The 11208-nt window shown below is 40.2% G+C and overlaps 1 protein-coding gene across 2 annotated transcripts; it reads right to left on the bottom strand.

The window, feature by feature from the left end:
- Positions 1 to 8198: 8198 nt before the first annotated feature.
- adma (adrenomedullin a) lies at positions 8199 to 10950 on the bottom strand. Of its 2 annotated transcripts, none has more exons than XM_068046885.1 (4): positions 10847 to 10950; positions 10254 to 10365; positions 9924 to 10058; positions 8199 to 9170 (listed from the first exon to the last, which is right to left on the bottom strand). In XM_068046885.1, exons 2-4 carry the CDS (start codon positions 10352 to 10354, stop codon positions 8900 to 8902), a joined length of 507 nt encoding a protein of 168 aa, XP_067902986.1. In that variant the 5' UTR covers positions 10355 to 10365; positions 10847 to 10950; the 3' UTR covers positions 8199 to 8899. The 2 variants fall into 2 exon arrangements, with proteins under 2 accessions (XP_067902986.1, XP_067902985.1); XM_068046884.1 differs by having other exon boundaries at positions 10254 to 10362.
- Positions 10951 to 11208: the final 258 nt, after the last annotated feature.

Below are 11208 nucleotides of genomic sequence, written 5' to 3'. Positions count from 1 at the left end.
ATTGACCCGTTTCCTGCACTGGATCCATATCCTGGGGGTGACCCCATAGCTGCTGACCTCCTCCATTATCTCCATCCAGGCTTGCTTGGTCAGGCAGGAAGGTCTCCACCTCCCATCCCTTGGGTAGAGGACCTCCTGCCTTTCCCTTGAAGCGTGGAGGAGAATCTGCGGGGAGGCATCGCTAAACCATAGGGCCACCTGGAGTCTTCATTCAGCTACGGTCACTGCAGGCCAGCATTCAGCTCCTTGCCTATCAGGCGGTAGCGGCGGCAGCAGCAGGGTATTTCAAGATACTCAGGAACACACTCCTTTAAACCAGACAGCATGAATGCCGCACTGGCCCTTCAAATATGACGCCAACACCTGCCGTTGAGTCAAATGACAGCGCCATCGACACCTCATTTACCTTCTCTGCTGTTTGTGCATGGGCCCCATGCCTTCCCTTCCTTAATTGGCTGGCCACCGCATGATCACAGTCGATCGGCTGCATGTCGCTTGTGTGGAATGGCACCCGCTTCTGGTGCTGCCGTCGTTTGCACTAAATTCTGGCGTATGCCTTTAATGGCCCAGTGATATCAACGAAAATTGTTTTTGATGTATTGGGTAGATGTGCTAATGCACTGCACCACAGGAAATAATAGCCTATTTATATTATGGAATCACTTTGAATTAAAGTAATGTAAACCTTGCTCTTTGCAGTTAAATGTGCCTATTTCTACTGGAGCAGAACAACTGCAAATGCAGTTAATTCAGAATTGCATTTGCAAGTTTACTAGTCTGTCCAGGATATTCCCTACTATTGGGGAAGGTCTGTATGGGCTAGCAATGATTATCTAGATAGTAGCTATTTCAATTTATTTTCATTTATATTGCTTTAATGATTTCTGGCTCCCAAAGCATGGTTTTCATACAGTCAACAGCAACACCAAAGTAAACAATACACATTCACTGGCTAGGAAGATGTATTTTTTTACTGGATTTGCCAAACCATCATCCATAACAACTCTGGTAAACTTGTTTTGGTGTTGCTGCCAACTGCAAGAGAATTGTGCACTGAGAACAAATGTCGCTAGCATGGTACTACAGCAGTATATAGCAGTAACTATAGACCAGCACATCACCAAGGTAAATTACACAGTTAGGAAGAGTGGCTACCACTGGGTTCACTAGAGTCTGAGAAGTTTCTGCAGTATCCCCTAACCTGTATGGTATCACTTGGCACAGGAAAAACCCGTCCAGTGTGACAACAGCTGGCATTTCTTTAGCTCACGGTGTCCAAGGAACTTGCCAGTATCCCTTTAACAAATCTACCTTTGTAAGAAACTTGACACTGCCCACTCCATCAATACAGTCTTCCAAGTGAGGAATTGGGTAGGAGTCTGCCTTTGTTACTGCATTAACTTGTCTGTAATCTATGCAACGTCTGGTTGAACTGTCAGGTTTATGCACTCATACTATTGGTGAGCACCAGTTGCTTTGACTGGGTTCAATTAAGTGGTTTTCCACAATGTATTGGATTTCTGCTTTTACTTGGGCCTGTTTGTCTGGATTTAAGTGGTAAAGATGCTGTTTTATAGGAACAGATTCCCCTACATCCACATCATGTGTGGCTAACGTTGTACATCCTGGCTTATCCCTATAGATGCTTTTAAATGTTGTGAGTAGCCTTGTTAGGTCTTCTCGTTGTTCTGCATCTAAATATGAAAGCATCGTGTCCAATCTCCCTAACAATTCAGTATTAGCCAACTGGATAGTAGGAGGTTCAATTTGAGAATTGTCTAGGCCCCCTTCTGCCTCACTTCACTATCCCTTTCGTTCTTAACTGTCCCTACTACCTGACATACCTGTGCTTGCTTATCCTCCTCCCGGCGATAATGTTTGAACATATTGATATGAAAAAGTCAACTCTTTTTCCGGTGATCTGGGGTGTCAATCAAATAATTTACCTTACCAATTCTTTTGACCACTTTATATGGACCACTGAACCATGCCTTAAATGGTTCACTTCATCCCCTGGTTGTATGCTTGTCTGCCCATTTTTTCATACTTGTTTGTGGTGCTTTAAGGTATTCCTGAGCCTCATTGCAAACTCTTGTGAGTCGTTCCCGGAACACGGATACATAATCTAGTACAGAAGATTCATCTCTCTGTTCTAAAAACCTTACTTTAATTAGTTTTAGAGCACCTCTTATCTTATGTCCGTAAACTAATTCAAAAGGACTAAAACCTGTAGACTCATTAGGTGAATCTCTAGTGGCAAATAAAAGGAAGTCTAGCCCTTTATCCCATCATGGGGATATTCATGACGGTATGCCCTAATCATTGTTTTGAGGGTGTGATGGTACCTTTCCAAAGTTCTCTGTGTCAGTGGGTGGTATGCTGAAGACTTTAACTGTTTATACCCAAATTACCCATAACTTCTTGAGATATCTTAGACATAAAATTGGAACCTTGATCTGACTGACCTTCAATTGGTAATCTATATCTAGTGAAGTATTGGGTTAACTTCGCTATCTCTACCTTAGCAGTAATTGTCCTCAAGGGAATGGCCTCTGGGAATTGAGTAGCCATACCCATGATAGTGAGTATATATTGGTGCCCCCTTTTGTTTTCGGGAAAGGTCCTACGCAGTCTACTAATACCCTACTCTATGGTTGAATTAGAGGTGCTGGTTTTATAGCAGGTTGCGGTTTTCCCACATTCTGGCACGTATGGCATGTTTTACAAAACTGAACCATGTCCTTGGAAAGACCTGGCCAGTATAAATGTTGACATATGTGATTTGGTCTTCCAGATCCCCATATGTCATGCTATAGGAATTTCATGCACTAACCTTAATAATTCCCAGCGATACTTGGGTGGTGCCACTATCTGTCAAACAACCGTCCATTCTTCATCCACAGGTCTATGAGGAGGTCTGTACTTCCTCATCAGAACCCCATCTTTAACATGATCATTTTCTGGAACTCCTTTTGCTTAAGCTTCTGTCAGAGCTGATTGTGCCACTTTATTTAACTCTGAATCAGCTTGCTGAGCTGTGATCAGAAAAGATTTATTCAACATTTCATTTGGATTATCTAAATCCCCAAAGAAAGTTTCAGATATTCAGCTATTTGTGGTGCCAATTTTACCTCCGACAATAGAAGTTGTTTAGCCATTGCTTGGGTTACTACACACGAAGGAAAAATTTCAGGAACCTCTTCCTATAACTGTAGTGTTTCTTTAACTTCACTTCATTTCTCTGTGACTACAGGAGAAACTAATACTTTTTCTCTGGCCAAATCATTCCCCAGGAGTAGAACAATTCCATCTGCCGGCAAACTATGGATAACTCCTACAGTTACCATCCTAGACATTAGGTCACACTCTAGGTGCACTCGATACAAAGGTAAGGGTATATATTCCCCGCCAATGCCATTGACTAAACTTTTAGCATTCAGTGCGCTCTCTGGTGGAAATATTCTGCCTGTCCCCAGCAGAAGAGTTTGGGTTGCTTCAATATCCCTAAGTATAGGTTTGCCTGCCTCATTTGAGGGATAAGGAGTTACTTTTCCTTTCGACAAGAATTCTCTATAACTTTCAGGTATCTTATTCTCAACTCCTACACTCACATTGGTTTTTGTATTTGGCTTTACAGCTGCAGTTAAAACTACAGCCTGATCTACTGTACTCTCAGTCAGGACCCCTTTCTCTGCATTGACTTTGCATACCCCAACAAGTCCCCTGAGTTTACCTCGCAACTTCCAGCATTCTGAATGAAGATGTCCCACCTTATGACAATGGTAACACTTAGGCTTGAGAAACTCACTTCCACTCTCAGCACCTTCTTTTCAGGCCTCAAGAGGGTATTCTGGAGCGTTCCCTGCTGTCCCTTCTAGTCCCCGGCTACTTTCCTTCCTTTCACTCTCTCACCTTCTATCCTTCTCGGGTTTGTGGGGTGACAGACAAAGGGTTTGGGCTTATACACAACCTCAAAATCATCAGCAATTTCCGCTGATTGTCTGGCCCTTGAAACCTTCTGGTTCTCTACATGAGTTCTCACTATTGAAGGGAGTGAATTTTTAAATTCTTCCAGGAGAATTATTTCCCTAAGTTTCTTATACATGGCTTCCATCTTTCGTGCCTGTATCCAACAATCAAAATTAATTTGTTTTACCCTGTCATATTGTATATAAGTACGCCCAGCCAGTCTCTGGAGGTTTCAAAACTTCAGTCCATTATCTTCACGGACTAACTCACACGCAGCGAAAATAACCTGTTTTGCCATCTCATAATTTGCAGAAGCCTCCCTAGAAAGCATGGTATAAACTTAATGACTTTTGCCCAACAACCTGTTTTGCATAAGCAGTGTCTAGCTTTCCTTTGGCCATTTCATTTGTTTGGCTATCTTTTCAAAAGAAATGAAAAATGCCTCAACTTACCTTTCCTCAAACCTAGGGAGAGCTTGTATAAATTTAAACAGCTAGTCGCTGAGTCCTGGGCTGGATTCAGATTCTTCCAGACCAGAATTTCCACTGGCGTCAAGACCACTCCATTGTCTTAGTTCCATCTCTCTTAATTTGAATTCCTTTCCCTCTCTTTCTCTTGCTCTTTCCTTCTCCTTTTCCTCAAACTCAAGTTTTTTCATTGTCATTTCTTTTTCAAACTCAAATTCAAGTTTTTCTATTTTCTGTTCCTGCTCAAGTTTTCTTAGTGCTTTGTCCTGCTCAAGTTTTCTTAGTTCTTTTTCTGTTTCCTGTTGAAGCTTAAGTTTTTCCAATTCTATTTCTTTTTCCTTGTCAAGTTCAAACTACCTCATCTGTAACTGAATTTTACCTAATTCAACAGCACTACCCTCTGATTTACCTTCTTCTTCCAATTTCAAATGTTGGGCTATTACTTCAATTATCTCTGCTTTTTTACCTTCTGATTTCAATTCTATCCCGAATTTTGCTGCCAATGGCATTAGTTTAACCTTGGTTAAGCTTCGCAAGTCACTGAGGGATACATCTGCCTTCCCCAGAAAAGTTTCAGCAACTGCTAAAGACATTTCAATGTTGTAGACTTTACCCTATTATACAAGAAACCTGGTTCTTTTATTTTCCTTTTTCAATTATTATTACCCCACTTACAATTGAACGTTGTTGGTATTGGGTTTAATCCTGACAAGAGCCCCCAATTAATATGTTATGACCGAACCAGGAGGAGTGCACTGCTAATTCAGTCCCACTTCTCCACAGATCACAAATATCAGTAAACCTTTTCACTTACTGAAACAGTCAGTTAGATAGTCTATTTGTCCCCAGAATAAAGCACACCAACCAGGTTTTGTTAATAAACAACAAAATTATCTGTTTATTATAAACCAAGTCTTAACCAATAATGAAGTAAATATATACGCAAATTGAAATATTAAAGCCCCTTTTTTTATCCTAGCCCTCAGACACACACTCACATACACAACCAGTTAACCGGGAAAGAAAAAAGGATTTTTGTTTGCAGATGTTACAAAGAAATAGAAGGACTAAAAAAAACTTAGACTGGATAGTGGATATGGAAGTCCTTTGTTTTGGCAAGGTGTCCCAAAGGCAAATAGGTGGCTGTCACCAGAAATCTTCCCAGATGATGTTGATGAACAGTCTGTTTGGGTAGGCATTCAAAGAAATTCAACTACAGAAGGCTTTACATAGGTCTTCCATCAGGTGTGCAGCAACAAAGGTTTCAGTTCTCACACATTTGATGCAAAGATCTTTTAAAGTTGCAAGGTTTCTGCAAACATTCAGGATTTCTTTAAAATACAGGAAGCAACAGTACAACTTGATACAGGACTTTTCTTTTCAAGAGCAGGGATTCTTCAAAGAGAGGTAACAGTGGTCTGGATTTTCTTTTGATACAGGCAGGTCAATATGCAAATCTCCAACTGCCTCCTTTATTCAAAAACACAGCTGGCTTTTAATAGTTCAAAATGAAACCAAGAGCAGTTCACCAACAATCTTATGACAGCAATGTGTGGTGGTCTGTCATTTCCGTGTAAATATCTGTCCTTCAGGTTGGAACACCTGCTGTGTTTACTTGAAATCACCTGTTTTCCAGTACTTGTTTACTGTACACCTTCCTTTTAAAAAAACGCATAAAGTTCAGCAATCTCCAGATGATTCAATGTCCATGAAATCCTTTTCAGTTTTTAAAATATAGATTCTCAAGTTTTAACAAAAAATGGAAACTCTCCTAACAACTTTTCTGTAATATATCAGTTCTGATTTGTAATTCAAATTAATAATTTGTAACACAATAAACTTTACATATTGAACTGCCCTGGTATTCCCAGCTAATGGAAGAGATTTTCTAAAACAAAATTATAAGTTCCATTTTTAAACATTCCGTTTTACGTCATCGTCAGATTTAATCACATTTTGCTTAATATGTAGATTTGGATCAGGGTTAATAGATGTCCGCGTAGGTAGGAGACCGTGGTAAAACCAAATCTGTTTAGCCCAGTGGATTGGAAAATAAAGGATTAAAAAGATTCCAGAGCCTGGCTTTCTACGTTATGAGAATATATATCCCAGCCAACCTCAAACTACAGGGATATTTGTGTCTTGAAATGTACTGAAGCTCATGACATTGTTTATGTCAAGTAATTTTATGTAGACCACAAATTCCAATAACGTAAATTTTACTTTATCGATTTCTTAAAGCGGTGGTTTCCAAACGTTCAAAACATTTAATTGCTATAATACTGTCGTCACACTCCCGCTTGCGTTTGCAATTCCAATAGAGGTCCTGGTACCGTAGGGGTGGCTGGTATGTAGAACCGACTACAGCTATTTCCTGAAATTTTAGAATGCTTTGTTCGTTATATACTTTTCGCGATTATAAAAAAATGCATTTTTGGGGGGAGGCGCAGGGAAAGCAGTCGTCAAAATGCAGCAGTATTTTGACACAAGGGGAGAGTATTTTTTGATCGTTGCTCCCACTCCCGAGAGGCTTCAGAAGATTTTTTTTTTCACCTCTCAGTGCATTCTGATAAATTCACACGACGTGTTTGCAAACTCTAGATGGCGGAATAGCTCCATCGATGATCTTCGAATCTTTATTTGCAGTTATAAATACTTAGAAGAAACCTAATCAATATTGTTCTGCTAATATATATCATGAAAAATATATTTTGTATTGATAATCTTTACCTGCACTAATTTGTTGCATTCGTATTCCAAGTTGTTGTTCTCTTTCTAGAATTGTCACAATCCATTGAGAAAATAGATAAATTATTAATTTTAACAAGTTATAGATTGAAGAAATTCCCTATATGTTTAATCAAAAATGTAATTATGAATCTTTTAGTAATGGTTTTATTATCCTTCGCATACGGATTAAACTATGGACAAATCAAAATTATATAATGTGAATTTTAACAACTCAAGCTTTCAGACGTAGACCAATGCTAGCTTGGCCTCTAAAGATCTAATGTAAATGGACCGTTCGTTATGTGTTATACGAACGTTTAACATTAATCAGCTCTGTAAGGTTTTTCCCTGGACATTTTCTTCTTTGGCCTCCTTGTCTCGAGAGACAATGGGTAAGCGCCTGGAGGTGGTCAGTGGTTTGTAGTTCAAACCATCTATAACTGAGGCTAAATGTAAAATATGCATCAGTGATTTTATGACAAGCGCACGGTAAATGTTTACTGCTGAGAATAATGTACTGTTGGATAGATTATAATCTCAGGTTGGCAGGTTGAAGAACCCTTTAATCAACTGTTTATCTTGTAATGTCTGGCTTTTAGATCAGGTGGCGCTACACGCTTTGAAAATACAACAGACTCGACCACATTCTGCGGTTTCCTCCCAGCTCTGATCATCAAAATAAAAGTCGGCCACTGCCGCAACAGTGCCGCTTAACTAGGATGAGTCGGGTCCAGTAACACCTCCCAGAAGGAATTTGAATTCCGTTTCATTAAATTAAGTTTTTGGAAGGGGAGAAAACATTAAATCAAAACTGTGCTGATATGAATGTCGCTGCAGGAGTGATGCTACCAACCTGGCCTTCATAACTGAATATTCGATGGATATATTGGCTCAATGGTCGCAAAGATACGCTTAAATTACTAAACGGGCTGCTGATCGTATACAGACCAAGCCTAAACAGAAATGTAATGGTTGCGGAGTAGCTCCTCGCATCCTTTCTTAAAAGGGGGTATACAATAACCACAGGCATCATAATGTAGGCAGATGTTTATTGTATTTAATAATTATGACAAAAATAGATTGTACTACATATACAGGTCATTGCAAGTCTGGAATGTACAACAGGAGTCGGGTAACTAGTGAACATTTTTACCTCCATGATAATGGACACACAATTCTAAGTTTGCTGATGCTACAATGCCCTTATACATTTATATCACGTATAAAAATAATTCTATTTCCAGATGTACAGTTACAGGAAATAAAGAGTTAAATAGTTTAAACAATTTTATATACAATGTCTTTCATACATTAAAACGTCGATTGCACTTTCTGTAATAGAAATTGCGTTCAAGTATGATGCAATCCTTTTTACTAGCAGGATTTTAGACTCCCTGTAATCCAAACACAGGACAAAACAACACGATTCAAATGCAGTCTGCAGATAATGGGCTGGAATTTGGCGCTATGTCGAGTATGGATCCTTAATTCCAAGGCGTTCGCTGAGAGGTGGCGCCCTTTCCCCCATTACTCAGTTCGCTCTGAAATTTCTCCAAAAACAAATTCTGGTAAATTTGGAAGCTTATAACAGTTCTGAAGTCTGGCGTGCATTGTTAAGTTTTCCAACTGTCTTCGTATGTCCAACAGAAGACATTATGAATATTCTAGTCCATGGCAGTGGCCCTGCAGTTGTAGTCCTGTATACTTGTGTGTGCGTGTCACTGTACAGCCCATCACGTCCTTGCCTGTAAATCCTCTTCCCGAGGCAGAGTGAGCGCTATTTTGGATCGCACCGATCGCCGTTTCCTGCCGTAGCTGTTGGGGCTCCACGTGCTCCACCGAGCCATGTTATCTTTCTCCGGGTTATTGAGGAGCTGATTTAACCGGTGGCTCAGCTTCTGGACCTGGCACGTCCCAAGTTGGCAGCTTGGCCGGTTCAGATGAAGCTGTGGAAAATGCGGCAACCCGTGTCGGTAGCGCTTCACGCGGATATGCGCGTCTGAGCTGATGAGAGAGGAAAACACACATACCATAAGAGCAAAATCAGAGAAATAAGTTTCGAAACCGTCGCTAACATTGCAAGGTAGCGCTCCTGTAAATCTTCGCTAAACCTCACATGATGGACTCGAGTCTGCAGTTAGTGTGAGAATTTGTATGAACCGATTTATTTGATTGTTCTTTATGACAGGATCACCTTGTAAATTCATTATAAAACATGCAAAAACAACCCATGTTCTGAAAAGTAACCACAAAAACATTTCTAAATCATGAACGTAAAGGTGGAAATGATGGGCAGCTCTTGCGTAAATCTGTGTTAGCAGTTACCAAACTTAGAATAAAGTACTTTGAGCGGCTTCTCAGAGAGATAGCAAATCTCTATGTGTACAACTAATAGTAAATTCTGAACCGCGAACTCGCTTTTGTTTTGCATCCCCATTATTTTCCATCAATCTCTTCACCATTAGGATGTTGTACATTATAAACCAAAAGCAGTCCAATCGGACTATCTTCCAATCCAGCAACATACTTTTATTTATTCAGCAGTCCTATATCTCTGATTCATAGACGATCCCTCTCATCCTCCACATTTACTACTTTTTATGGTTCAATCAGCGCTAATTCAATCCCGCAATTATTTGGAGACAGTGCATGGTGTGATGACGTTTGAACCTTTGCCCGAAACCGCTGTACTTTTATTGGCAAAAGCATCCGGTACCATTTTTCAGGTTTGTGGCTTGAAGGATTTGCTTTAATTACCTGGAGTGAACGTTTAAGTTTTCCTTGACGTCTTCTGTCCTCACGAACTGTTGGCTACTGGCTACCACCCCCTGAGTCTTCAGCTTCGAAGTTTTCAAATCTCGCTTTGCTCGGCTTAAAGCCCAAGCGTTCAGCCTGCGAACAGAAATCCACACGCCCGATAAGGGAAACTATTCCAAAGAATAGTACACAACTATATAGGTCACGATAGGTCACAAACTGATATAGCAGTTGAAGGTTCGCATTTTAAAAAAGTGTGTCCTGTGATATCACGATTCAGTGGGACGCGTTTCAAAAATGCGGGAATAAAAGTCACCGTAGAGTACTTGCCTTTTTTTAAATTCCGAAGCTATGTCCAATTTGGCATCCACATTAGTATAAGCTGAATAGACGAAGCAGCAGTACAGAAGGGCAACGTGAACCACCCTCATGGTGAAACCTGCTAGACAAAACAAAAGCAGAGGCGGCATTAGGGCTTTTGTTTTCTTTGAATCGGTTTGTTTTGAGGCTGTGGGCATGCTGCTGACAGGCACTTCTCCAGTTCTAGCTATGTGCCAACAGCGCGTTAACGGTTAGGCATCCCCAAAAACAGATCAAAAATCTCCGCTCAGGAGAAGCCACTATCAGGTTAATTTTATTCTACATGTGCTAACTTCTCTTTCGAAGAATGTTTTTAGGTGGTGATCATCACAAAGACCGGTTTCTGATCAAATGAGTCAAATACATTCAAATGTTACCAAACATAAAACACAGCGAGCACAACCTGCTGGATGTATTTTAATTTGTTCTCATTACTGCCGTGTCTCACATCATTTCGGTAACATCACTAAATACTTGGAACATTTGCAACTACAAGTAGATTTAGTGAAAGGCATGACCTGTCTGACTGCCGAAGGTAGAGCAGTCACCTATTTCACACGTACCTACAAAGTCAATTGAATAGGTTTTTCCAAAATTCTTCAATTCTGTATCTCTGTGGTGTATCCTTATAAAGTCTTTCGCAGAGAGATCAACACAAAACTGTTATTCTCGATTCGCATTGACTGAATCCAGAGCCGGAGTCTCTCTTTATAGAGACATGGGGCGGAGATTCAATTGATGGACAGCTCGCAGACAAGACGTGACAATGCTTGGTGCACATCCTGCAGAACTAATGAACACATCATTTGATGAGTATGATAAATGCAATCAACTGCCAATTAGTTTCTCGCCCACAAATCCGCCGTATATAGCTGAAATTTCAAAGCTTAACATTTGGCATTGCTTTAGCGAAGAAATGTAATTC

The sequence above is a fragment of the Heterodontus francisci genome, chromosome 14 (genome assembly GCF_036365525.1).
Source record: "Heterodontus francisci isolate sHetFra1 chromosome 14, sHetFra1.hap1, whole genome shotgun sequence".
NCBI classification, from domain to species: domain Eukaryota; kingdom Metazoa; phylum Chordata; class Chondrichthyes; order Heterodontiformes; family Heterodontidae; genus Heterodontus; species Heterodontus francisci.
The sequence above is the reverse complement of the archived record's forward strand: the minus strand, read 5'-3'. Positions and strand labels throughout refer to the sequence as shown.